At 37.6% G+C, this 13,202-nt stretch overlaps 2 protein-coding genes across 2 annotated transcripts; both read left to right on the top strand.

The window, feature by feature from the left end:
* The first annotated feature begins 1,292 nt into the window (after positions 1 to 1,292).
* On the top strand, positions 1,293 to 7,223 carry katnbl1 (katanin p80 subunit B-like 1). Its single transcript, XM_044329895.1, has 10 exons — positions 1,293 to 1,472; positions 2,074 to 2,189; positions 2,335 to 2,372; positions 2,580 to 2,850; positions 3,019 to 3,134; positions 3,226 to 3,276; positions 3,814 to 3,903; positions 4,164 to 4,268; positions 5,616 to 5,709; positions 6,606 to 7,223. The coding sequence occupies exons 2-10, from the start codon at positions 2,085 to 2,087 to the stop codon at positions 6,636 to 6,638; spliced, it is 903 nt and encodes a 300-aa protein (XP_044185830.1). The 5' UTR covers positions 1,293 to 1,472; positions 2,074 to 2,084; the 3' UTR covers positions 6,639 to 7,223.
* Positions 7,224 to 7,947: 724 nt separating this feature from the next.
* emc7b (ER membrane protein complex subunit 7b) lies at positions 7,948 to 12,114 on the top strand. Its single transcript, XM_044329831.1, has 5 exons — positions 7,948 to 8,357; positions 10,356 to 10,475; positions 10,588 to 10,726; positions 10,840 to 10,920; positions 11,219 to 12,114. Exons 1-5 carry the CDS (start codon positions 8,125 to 8,127, stop codon positions 11,366 to 11,368), a joined length of 723 nt encoding a protein of 240 aa, XP_044185766.1. The 5' UTR covers positions 7,948 to 8,124; the 3' UTR covers positions 11,369 to 12,114.
* The last annotated feature ends 1,088 nt before the right edge of the window (positions 12,115 to 13,202 follow it).

Below are 13,202 nucleotides of genomic sequence, written 5' to 3'. Positions count from 1 at the left end.
AAGTCCTATTTTCTTCTGTATTGTACGTACTATGATGACTTAAGAGTGTCAGTTTTTCATGAAATGGCTCAGTTCAGATCAGTAGTTTATCGATTGTTGATGTACAGATGATCAAAAGTGGGACTATTTGGGGGTTTTTTGGTTTGTCTTTAGGTCTGCTGACTTTGAATATTTTTTAACTTTAAACATGTGAAAAATAAAGCAGATAGTCTATTTAATTCATCTTAATTTTGATTTCTTCAATAGCGAAACTTGGGTCTTTAGTTTTGGACTCTTTGTGGTGTCATTTGAAAACATATGCACTGATTCTGCACCTGGTTTGTATTCATTTATGATATTACGTAAGGCCATGGAAGCTGGACTTAGTTGTGCATGACACAATGAAAAAATCACATCATTCATTTATCATGTCAAACCAAACAAACAGCAATTGCAGATATCCACTGTTACACAAGGCCATTTGAAAGGAATGAATAATTGCTTTGGACACTGACAGCAGGATCCAGCGTATATAAACATCTCAGTGTCACTCTTTGTCACACTGTCTTCTCTTCTTCTCTTTCACATGGTGTCTTTGTTTCTTGTTAAGGCTGGCAGCTTTCACACATTAAAATACTAATGAATACACACAGCACAGGGTGGGCGACTGGGTTGTTACTGTAACTCAATAGTTAAAGGATGGGTTCACAATTTTTAAAGTCTGTCTTAACACAACAGTCAGGTGCCCATATGAACATTGAAACAGGTTTTTCTTGTCATAATTATCCCTCCTATTCATACTCGCCATTAGATGAACTGGCTCTGAGAGCATTTCTGATAAATACAGCAGTGTGTTGGTCCTTCAGCAGCAAATGTTAGGCGAGCCTCAAAGTCTTCTTTGACAAACACATGGACTTTGAGCTGCATGTAAAGAAAGTGGTCCAATCCTGTTTCTTTCAACTAAGAAACATTTTCAAAATCAAGATCTGGCAAAAATCATCAATGTTTTTGTGTCCTCCTGTCTTGATTATTGCCTTGCACTGTTCACCACCCTGGGTTGCTCTTCTGTGTCTCAGCTCCATTTGGTCAAAAATGCAGCCTCTAGACTTTTAACCAAGACACGACATAGGTCATATGGGCACCTGACTGTTGTTTTAAGACACACTTGAAAAATTGTGAACCTTTCCTTTAACTCAATAGCTAAAGTCGCAGCACACCTGCGTTACACACTACAGCACACTGGGTGGCGCCACAGTGCACTAATGTGTGTCTTATGTGACTTAATGTCCAGCAGTCGTCGCCAAAACTCCGGTTTTCTTTGCCAAAATCAATCCCACAATCCCCACACACCGGCGGTGTATTCATTTGAATGGTCAAAACTCAGAGACGCTAGCAAACCTGCAGACAGTAGTTGTTATTGAGTTCAACCAGTTTTTCACATTTGGGATTTTACACACCCGGGGAGACTTCAAGACGTCTGACAGAATGGATCGGTTAGTATTTAACTTATTGCTTAAATCGTTAAAATGATTTCTGAAGCACCATTTATCAAGCCATATGTTCCTTGAGTTATAAGGCTAGCTAGCCTGTTAGCTCGCACTAGCGGCCCAGCTGGTCAATGTCTACGTCTCCGTGTATACGTGATAGTCGAGCTGTAAGCTAACAGCTACAGATGGCTAACCGTGGCTTTTAAGTTAGCTCGCAAAATGAGCTAGCTCACTTAGCTGAAGGACGTAACAAAATGCAGTGTTGTACTCCAACCATCTGTTGCCTTATTGGTAGCATGTTAGAAAACATGCTAACGCAACTTAAATCAGCAGATAGTGACAGTTATGGCATTATGTTGCAGCTCAGCTAGCTAACGTTAATGCTTGTATCGCAGCAGCCAACGCCTTTGACACTAAGAAAAACAACATATTTATCTCATTTGATTGTTCAGTCTTTGAGAATCACACTGCAGGTTGTGCTCTGTAGCTACATAGCAAGACGTTATTAGGCCACGAAAAGTAATTCTGACTAATTGTCCTTGCTGAAAGCTGAGCTATGAGATTACTAACTTACCAACTTTTCCCCCCACAATTGTTTGTCCAACAGTGTCCTTTATTATGGCAGCTGGTAAGCAATGGGAAGCCTGTAAGGTCAACCAGAATAAAACCAATGGCCTTCTGCGATCTTGCCTGCATCTTTCTGCTGAAAAGAACATGAAGCAGGTACGGAGAACAAATATCATGGCTTATTGTGTAAACAGTTGTCCAGTTTGTCTCTTAAATCCTGATGACTGTGAAGTGACAGTGCAGTGCTGTTGTAGTAGTAGAGCATGTAGTGGTGGCCTCATCCCCTATCCTTTTGTTTTAGGTGGATATTATAAATAAGGAAGAATTAGATAAAGAAAGGTGAGTGTCTGATCCACATCTGTGGGATTCATCTAATCATGATCACTCACTCACTGTCTGTGTCCCACAGATAATCTCTTTCAGTCACTGGACCATTTAAGGCACCTTTCCATAACCATTATCACCATGTCAGCGGCTTTGAATTTAATGGTTTGCCAAGCTAACTCAGCTTTGCGTTTGGACTATGTCGACTTTTCCTCCTCACAGATTTCAAGTGCACAGTCCAGGCAAAGCGAAGCGATTGTCATCTTGCAAGAGGAAGGGTTTCCCATTGGTGGAGGTGGGCTTGAAGCTGCACCGCAAAACATCAGATGTAGGCCGTGCCCGTGACCCCGGCATGGCCAACAAAGAAAATGAGCTGACGTGCTCCGATGATGTGCGGGGCATTCACTACAATGACAACTGCGGGCTCCCTGTGAACTCTGCAGAGGCCTCCAAGATGGCAGGGGCCAGCTCCAAGTACAGCGACTTTACTGAAGTAAGAGACAGAGCAGAGCTGTAGGGTATATTTAAAAAAAAAAAAAAAAAAAGTGCACCTTAATTCTCCTTCTCTGTGTAATGTCAAAGCTTTTGATTCTTTCATGGTTTTGATAAAATTTGCCGCACTGTTGCTGACACTGAATTCCCTCTTTGTCTTTTTGTGTAGCTATCAAAGGACCATGAAGCTATGACTCACGTCCTTTTTGGAAGGAATCTTCGACTAAAAGTAGCCCAAACACTATGGCGAAGAAATGCCAGTGAATTAGTGGCCTATCTAATAAGGTAAAACACCGACCACTTACACTTCCTTATGGTGAATTTTGTCCACTCTTTGAGCACAGGATAATACCTCATCATGTTTTTGGTTTCCCAGAATTCAAGACACAGGGGTGCTGCTTGACTGCTTACCTGTCTTAACAAACAAGTAAGTCTCACCTGGGCGTTACATGATTTCTCCCTTTTGAATGGTTTAGCTTCAACCGTAATGGTTTGACTGCACAATACTGCAGATCTATATTCAATTAAATAATGTAGTGTAATCTAAATTATGTTTTGTGGCACTGCTTTCATGTAAATGTAGGCCATATGAAATGCAACACAATTTACCAAAGAGGAAAATCCCAGTGTCCTTTATTGCCTCTTTCTTCTTTTTTATGTCCACCTTAAAGTATTTAGACATTATGTGATATATAAAAAGCAAAAAAAAGACTTTGAATTTGAGGAACAGACTAAATTGTTATACATACACAGGTGTTAGTCAGGGTATGATTTACAGGAAGCATTACATTTCTGTAACTCTTAAACAGCTTGTTTTAATGTTTTTGAAGGTCGGTATCTAACAACAATCACAGCAAGTGTGAGGCTGTACTCAACTATTTGAACTCACTTTGCTATCTGCATTTCTCTGTCAGCCCATATTACTAATAACAAGCTTTCTTTCTTTTTTCTTTGTCTGTCTCAGTCTCCAAACTGAAGCACCATGTTTATCACTTGGATGCTGCGTTGACCTCATGCCCCAAGTGAAAGTGATTCTTGCCAGTAAATATGAAGAGTAAGTGTCACTGAGTATCTGCCAAATACTGACAAATCAAAGGCAAGTAGATTTGCTGTTTTTTAGTCTCAAAGTTGAATCTTCACTCAACCAAGAGACTTCAGCCAGTCTGATCAACTAATGAACTGAACTGAAACCTCACTGAAAGACTAAAACAGCAAAGTCATTTGCCTTTATGAGTTGTAGATAGAGAGAATCTTCATAGACATCTTTGACATAATAGTTTTACTAACTGGTCTGATTAATCTGTCTTTTTCTAGACACATAATGGTGGGTTTACACTGGGTTCAATCCATCATCAGGAAATGGTGGCCAGAACTTTCAAAGAATGAGAAAAGACTGCGGGACAGTTGTTCAGAAGACAGGTGGGCACTGCATTTAAATACATTTGTAAACAAAATTCTGACAATGACTTAAAGGGGACATATCATGCTTTTTGTGATTTTTTGTTATTTAAATACTGTTACGATGTGAGATATCTATGTTAAACATAGTCAAAGTCCCAGTGAAAATATGTAAAATGCGCCCTGCAAATGAAAAGCTCGGACCTCGGCCTGCTCTGAACGTTTAGTTTGCAAAGTCACCTTTACTTCCTCCTCATGATGACATCAGATCATTTGTGCACGGCCACAAATGGCCATCTGTTGGTAGCCTTTGTTGTCCACTCACATATTTCAGATCAGATTCAGGCTCAAACATGCACAGATGTATTTGAGAAGTTTCCATTTCGAGTAAAAAGAGAAAAAAAGAAATGATTACTACTACTATTGTTTGGTTCTTTTTTAAACTGTAATTATGCAAAGATATTCCAGTAGAGCCCCAGAGTGTAAATATAAACTTGGAAATATGCATGATACTTCCCTTTTAACTGTAACATCTACTTGACTGGAAATGCTGCTGGTCAGTACAATTGAAAACTAAAAACTGTCCTTTTTTAAAGCCTCATTCTGTGATGCACTCTGTCCTTCTGTTTGTGTTTCTTATGGATGGGAAATGACCTACTGATACAACTATAGTGTTTTTATGGTGTAAAACATATTTTGAGAAATATTATGACATTTTTTTGGTTATTTATGCTTCCTGTACTTTCTACTAATACTGAACTACACCATAAAAACATACCTGACTGGTATGTTTAAAGAGTCAGTATTCATGGGGTCAAGCCAGATACATTTACATGTTGATTTCACTACTGCAACCTGACTTTTCTCATGACATGTAGTGTACTAACAGCTGTAGTAAGAATCTTTTTTTAAATAGTAAATTACAAAATGGCACAAAAGCTTTGTTTCTCCTGGTTTGCAGTGGCTGGTAATTGTACCCACTTGTGCTTGCTTGTAAACAAAGGAGATGAATGTTGTTGTTTTTTTAGCATAATTGTACCCACTTTAAAACCTTTGTCTGCCATAAATGTGGACTAGAATATTAAATCTCATAATGTGTATAAAAAGATGTTGCATAAAGAATTGTGATAAGTAAAGAAGGAGAGATCATTCCTAACTCAAAGATGTGTGTCAGGTGTAGTAATTTAATGTAAAGGTTTTGAGTTTATGAGTCCAGCTTTAGAAGATATTTGTTAAAAGATCATCATATACATTCCTGAAGGCAGTTGTGATTCATTTGTATCAGGAGAGTAGGGGTGGAAGAGAGAGTGGGTTGGGGGTTCCATGTGCACACATGCTGTTATGGTAATGCTTGTATGTGCATTGCAGGAATATTGAAGTCATGAAGCAGCGGCTGAAGGACTTGTGGAAGGATGGAGCCAGGTTGTGTTTGGTTCCAGGATCTACGGGAGAACTGGCAAAGGTGAGAAGATGCCATTATTGCAGTAGTTATTAGGAATTTTATAATGATAGTAAAGCTGAAAAGATGTTGGTGTAGATTGTTATAGAAGTCTAGAAGAGTTGCAAATGATTGATGACAAAATGTAATTTTAATTGCCATGTATCAAAATTTAAATATAGAGGAAACATGATAATCTCTTTGTTCAGATGCTCAGTGTCAACTTTAGATGCAAGTCTAAGTTACTTGTTTGATGGTCTTGTGAAATGAAAAATGCATGTTATGTATAATTTCTCTTATCCAAAAGAAACAGAATTAAAACAACTGCAATAATTCAGTTAATTCATAAATAAAAAAGTTAATTCATTACCTCCATGAAAAAGTTTCTAAAAGAACACTTTGTCTAGTAGCGTTAACAGACTGCACACGCTTTCTGCTGTCTTTTCCGACCTCTTGTTGATTTTGGGAGGACACAGCCAACCACTCCCATCCTAAAAAAAAAAAACCTCCGCAAGCTAAATGGCATTAGCAGTTGTAACATGGGTTGCAAGTCTGTATTGTGGTTGTGGTTCATTTGTTTTCCGTCTTCACATCCTGTTTCATGCATCAAACCATGAGACAAAAATTATGATCTCAGGGCCATTCATGAGACCTGTTAAAGGAAACAATTTTACTAATTTAACGTTTCAAATAATAGTTGCAGAAAGCAAAATTTACACTTTTTTATAGTTGGTATGTACAGAGTAATCCTGTGTCTTGTGCTGTGTGTAATGGAAAAAAACATTGAATTTAAGTGCAGAAACATCTCGGGACTGTGATTTATTCATTGTGTTTATGTAAAACTGAATTTATTTTAATGCATGCAGGATGTTTCACTAGCTGGTGAAGAAAACTAACGCGATGTTCCCTTCATGTTGCAGGCCATCGAGGCTTATCTCTCACAGCTGCCCTGACAGTTGTCAATGTAGCACTCTGAGGATGTGACCACTACTGCCGGATCATGGCTGTGTTGTGAACTGATAATGATGCCAGAGAAATGGACTGGTTCATTCTGCCCCTCAAACTCAAACCTCTTAACTGGGACTGAATGTGACACTTCAGACTCCTTAGTTAAAGCTGGAGACACTTAAGAAGGGGCCAGGAGAGCTTTTCTGCAAAAAAAAAAAACAAAAACAAAAAAACACAGCAAATGACTGCTTCACATTGAAGTGGACCGTCTTGTGAAGGGGCACATAGCTGACCTCCATGAGACTGGATGTACGTCGCTCTATGAAGTGCCAAGCTCTTTGTCTCTCACTACACCACTCTTTGCCATGGAATGCAAATGCACTTGTGGATGTAATGAATGCTCCGCTGTTTTGATGTTTTATCCTGGGTTCTTTGGAATCAGGAACTTGAATCTGCAGCAGTCTTAAGTTATTAGAGCTCCTCTTGTTTTCATTTTTGCCTCCTTATATGACATTTGACTGTATAATGTAAAATGTAAAAACAAGTGATTCTTTTAATCTTCTTTTAAATAAATTTGATAAAAATCTAAATTCTTTTATGTTCTTATTGTGTTGTTCATACATAGAAAGAAACATGTAAACAGTAAACATGATTTATTGTCACAGTGTTGGCTAGTATATTGTAGCAAAGAAAAGCCTAATTAATTTATTAAGGGGAGATTAAAATGGTTTAAATAAATTAGATTATGGCACTTATTACTTAAAATGTTTTGTCAATGATACATACATAACATAACTGTATTTAGGTAATGGCTATTCCCCAGTGAACTTGTTCACTAAGTCTTCCAAGGCGGTCAAACAGGTTTTTTGGGTTAACTTGTTTGTAGTCTGTATTTTTTTTTTTTTTTTTTTTGTCAAAACTTTATTAATTAATTAATTTTAATACAAGTACTAAATAGTGTAAATGGAGGGCGCACACACAAGTCTTAGGAAATGACGAGAACAGGAAAGCAGTAGAAAAATAATAATAAAAGCCGCATTTAATTATATTGTACATTGTTTTTATGTAATCTTAGTTGATCAAACACGTGAAATTTTGAAGGAAACAAGCAAACAATCCCAAAACGGCGATTTCGTAATAGAAAACATGTCCAACTGGTTCATTTAGAATAATATTAATGTTGGGTCTTTACATTCAAATTATAGTATGGCATCTTTAACAGACAGCTTCAAAATGTATTTATAATGCTGTAAACAACGCCAAAGTTTTTGTTTTGTTTTGAAAGAGAAAAGACAAATTCATTTAAAGAGGAAGTAAAACAACCGAAGTGTCATTGTCGGTTTGTACAATAAAGTTTCGGTCTTTTGGCGTGACGTCATTTCTCCGCTGAGACAGCTGAGTCTTCCGCTGCTTCTCCAAACTGCTCTTGGATACATGTCGACGCACATATAGTTAGACTAGATTTTAAGTTAAATAACAAAGGCAGGCGACATGTTGCACAGGGAAAAGCTGCCGCTGTTGTGGGTTTTCATGCAGGCTGTGCTCGTCGTGGTGCGGTGTTTCACCGACATGGACACGGGGCCTGGCGCAGGAGTATCCACACAGACCAACGGAGATCGCTTCAAAATCGAGGGGAGAGCGATAGTCCCGGGTGTGAAAACACAAGACTGGGTTTCCTCAGCTCGGGTCTTAGTGGAAGGAGAAGAATATGTGGGCTTTTTGAGGTGAGAAACATCCACAGTTATACTGTTTACCCGGGCTAACTAGCATTAGCATAGCCAGCTAAGCTAAACGTTTGCCTGAGCTGCTATTGCTAGCAGCTGGCAGGTCCTGACTCTTTTTAGTAATTAACAGCTTAACAATCGTGGATGTAACTAACTTCTGCCAACTGAGATAACAACACCGCTATTTCATTATTACTGACCTGTCACTTAATTTAACCGTTAATTTCCTTTAAGGCTCGTTAGGTAACGTCAGCTGAGCCGGTTATCATAACAAACCTTAGCCATAACAAGCCAATCTGTTGTTGCTGTCATAACAACAGATAAGTCACAGATTTCCTACAAAACAAATAAACAAGAATTTACATTTTATCAGTTTCATACTACTCTTACTGCAATGGGAAGAAGTAAAAATACCAATATATCAATGTAGCTAATAATACTCCATTACAGATAAAAGTCCTGCATGAAAAATCCTACATAGGTAAAAGAACATAAGTATTATCAGCTTGATGTAGTTCAAGTATTGCAGTAAAAGTAGTGGTTTGGTCCCTCTGACTGATATATTATTATATATGACATGGTAGATTATTAATATTGAAGCATCAGTGTTAGAGCAGCATGTTACTGTTGTAGCTGCTGGAGGTGGAGCTAGTTTGAGCTATTTTATATACAGTTAGCTAGTTTAGTCCAGTGGTTCCCAACCTAGGGGTTGGGCCCCTCTAAAGGGTCACCATATAAATCTGAGGGGTCATGAGATGATTAATGGGAGAGGAAAGAAGAAAAGACAATGTTCCGATACACAAATCTGTTTTTCAGTTTTTGGACTTTTTCTCTAATCTTTGATTTTTGGTGAAATATTGGATCATTTGAACATTTATTGAAATGAAACCATGTGAGAAGTTTAGAGGGAAAAATCACTATTTGGTGGAGCTGTTAACAACTCATAGACATCTGAAATGTGACCCGACTACACACTGCTTTTTGTAAGACGTCAAAAGCCAAAAAGGTTGGAAACCACTGGTTTCATCTTTAACAATGTGTTGTATTTTAAAAGCTTGTTATATTATCAATTGTGTCAAATCTTCATCTGAAAAGTAACTAAAGCTGTCAAATAAATGTGGTGGAGTAGAAAGTACAATATTTCCCTCTGAAATGTATAAAGTAGCGTTAAATAGAAATTCTCAAGTGGAGTACAAGTACCTCAAAATTTTATTTAAGTACAGTACATGAGTAAATGTACTTAGATGCTTTCCACCACTGCCCTTATGATATGTGGGATGATGTATTTATTCAGATCAAATTTAACATTATTATGAACTGTTCTCCTCACTAAATACCCCTTCAGTCCACACAGTCACTCATGCACACATCCGTAGCACACATAATTTACATAATGCACAGTAGTGAACCTAGTCTGACTCACCAGATGTAGACTGTGGGTATAAGCCTGTCACTGGCCAACAATTTCAGTCGCCATTCTCCTCCCCTTCCGCTATCTCCATGTTACTGTTTTCAAAATCCTCATCCCCATCCCAACCAACAGTCCACAACCCAAAGATATTCTGTTTACTATCATAGAAGACTAAAGAAACTAGAAAATATTCACATTTAAGAAGCTGGAATCAGAGAATTTGGACTTTTTTCCTTTAAAAAAAAAAAAAAAAAAATTGTTGGCAGTGAATCCATTAATCGACTAATCCTTGCAGCTCTACATGTTTCATATGGTAAGCTGTTAAAAGCATTATAGATTTCTGGGAAAACAATGAGGTCTTTATTTCATTGTAGCAGTTTGACAGAAGTTGATGGAGATTGCCTTTTTAAGAAAAAATCTGTATGAAAATAACCTAACCTCTTTTCTCAGCCAAGACCTTATCTCAGCCCTAACAAAGGTCAATAAGTTGATTTGTTAAGCCTCTATAAGTACAGACAGGTGTGGCAGTAAAATATATATTTTTTTAACCTTCACTAATTTTATTGTGTTACAATCTCTTGTTCCAGAACTGATGGCAGTTTTGCTGTAAATGACGTCCCTTCAGGATCTTACGTTGTGGAAATCGTTACCCCGACTTTTAGATTCGAACCAGTGCGTGTTGATATCACATCCAAGGGGAAAATGAGGTAAGATCTTACTGTTGGCAACCATATGTAAATAATGTGGCATGTCACATGAATCATCCTGCTACGTTCATCAATGTAAGTTAAGCTTAAGTAACCATGTGTCATTTTATAGAGCGCGTCTTGTGAACTACATCAAGACTTCAGAAGTAATCCGCCAGCCGTATCCTCTCCAAATCAGAGCTAGCGGCCCTCACAGCTACTTCATGAAGAGGGAAACCTGGGGCTGGACAGACTTCCTTATGAATCCAATGGTAAAAAAAAAATAAATAAGTAGCTGAGTGCACACCACACAGATGCTTTTGTTAAGATTAGTCTTGTGCTTCTGGCTCTGTTGTTTAATTTATTGTCTTTGTTGCTCCTGCAGGTTATGATGATGGTTCTGCCCCTGCTGATCATTGTTCTGCTGCCCAAGGTGGTCAACACCAATGACCCAGAGATGAGAAAGGTAAAAAAAAAAAAAATCCATAAGAGCGTGGGGTATAAATGAAGTGTCATGTGATGTCTCTGAATTGTAGATGATTCATTCTGATCAGTTTAATACAGGATTTAACATTTGGCACTTAATATATATCAGTAGTCAAAGGAATACTTGTATTAAATCCATGATATGTGAGCATATCATAACTGTGAGAGATGTGTGTGAAATCCATTTTGTGATGGATTTTTAAAAACGGTGAGGATGATCGGTCTGTCCTTAGCCTTCAGTTCATGACAGCTTTTTGTATTTACTGCCATCTTCACAGGAAATGGAGCAGTCCATGAACATGCTGAACCCCAACCCTGAACTTCCAGACGTCTCCGAGCTCATGACCAAACTCTTCTCTGGCTCTAAGGGCTCCAGCAAGGCAGGCAGCAGCAGCAAGGGCACCAGGCCAGCTGCCAAGCGGAGGTAGTACTGTAAACACCTCCTTAATCTGCATAAAGAAGCACCAGTTATGCCATGGAAGCAAGATTTTTAAGTGTCATTTTTTTTTTTTTCTTCTGGGTCTATTGTACAGTTTTCTTTATTAACAGATGTTCTGAGTGCATCTTGATTCCTTATATACTATTGGAAACCAAGCAAAAATAATTTTTTTTTTTTTTTTTCATACTGCACTGATAGAAAACTTAAAAACTCTGCAAACGCTGTTTTTCTTCATTTGCTCTTCTACTTCACTCTTTTCTGTGCTAACCCTCCGGTGTGCATTTCCACTGCTGCTAATTCCACTACCTGAAAGATAACATATATACATATTCAGAGTTTTTGTTTTTGCGATTTCAGTAATACGACTGTGAATGAAGATAAATTGAATTTTAAGACTTATAAATTCTTATTTAAAAATCATAGATAAATAAATTGCAATGGTATATAACAACTGTGTTTTTATTTCAAACTGTCTTATTTGTTTGAAAGTGAGCACATGGCCTTCTCGTTTTTTTGAATTACTGTGTGGTGTACTGCATGGCCAGAATTCACATACTGTACATATGTGCCTAAGGTGTATATATTGATATGGTAATGTCTGGCGGTTCAAAGAATGAAAGAGCTGTGTGGTTACTTTCAGGATCTCTAGAAAGTGTAACTGGCTTTACTTTAAATAAAGCGGGCAGTAAAGTCCTTATTAAAGTCAATAATAAAATGTGTTTGTGGTAAATGTCATCAGTTGATCATAAATCATCTCATCATCTCATAGTTGCTGACAGGACTGATTGAATGAATAATTGTTCAGTAATTTTGTGTTTGACAAAACAATTCTAACCCATGGTCCACATACTGGCTTTTTAAGAGCTTTCAGCAAAAGTCATCGGCTGATGAAGACTGTGTGATATGATTGAAGCTCTAGGAAAAGCTAGTAAGTGCACCTTGAGTTTGGATTGTTTTGTCAAACAATTGTTTCTAACATAAGGAATGAAATTTGATGCTTTAAAGGGGACATATGATGCATATTCTCAGGTCTGTATTTATATTCTGGGCCTCTATTGGAATATTATTGCATGATTTATAGTTTACAAAGCTCCTTATTTATCTTATACTGACCCTTAATGCAGCCCCTCAGTTCAGCCTCTGGCTGAAACAAAAATCACAAAAGTCACGATATGTCCCCTTTAAGGCAGTGGTAAATAAATCAGAGAGTTCACAAGACATTTAAAGAGACAAGATAGATAAAGTGTCTCTTTTTATCATTTTCTTTTGAGATAATGGATATTTTCACCTCTCTAAAAAAGATCTTTGCCAGGCACACTGTGATGAGGTATCACAAGTTTACATACTGTAGCTTTTAAGGGGTCACAAGCAAAAAGGTTGAGAGCTGCTGCTCCAAGGGAACAAGGCTGGCAGTACTCTATAGTTTTGGTCAAGAAATCCACTTAAAAGACCAAAATCATCAATTCATTAGTTGGTCTCTCAATACTTTACAAACTACCCCAGCTTGTCGGTGGCTCTGTCTGTTTTAGAGATTCAAAGATTAGTCAATTTGTCCATTGACAGAACATTAATCAGCAACTATTTTGTTAATCAATTAATTGTTTTGATTAGCTTTTAAAGGAAAAATATCCAAATTCTCTGATTCCAGCTTTTCAAAAATGAATATTTTCAGATGTCTTTAGTCCTCCATGATAGTAATGGGTTGTGGACTGTTGATCATGACAAAAGAAGACATTTGAGGATGTTACTTTGAGCTTTGGGGAACCATGATTGACATTTTTCACCATTTTCGGACATTTCATAGACCAAATGATTAATTGAGA

This window comes from Thunnus albacares, chromosome 16, assembly GCF_914725855.1.
Source record: "Thunnus albacares chromosome 16, fThuAlb1.1, whole genome shotgun sequence".
NCBI classification, from domain to species: domain Eukaryota; kingdom Metazoa; phylum Chordata; class Actinopteri; order Scombriformes; family Scombridae; genus Thunnus; species Thunnus albacares.
Note: the sequence above shows the minus strand (reverse complement) of the source record. Positions and strands in the feature narration are given on the sequence as shown.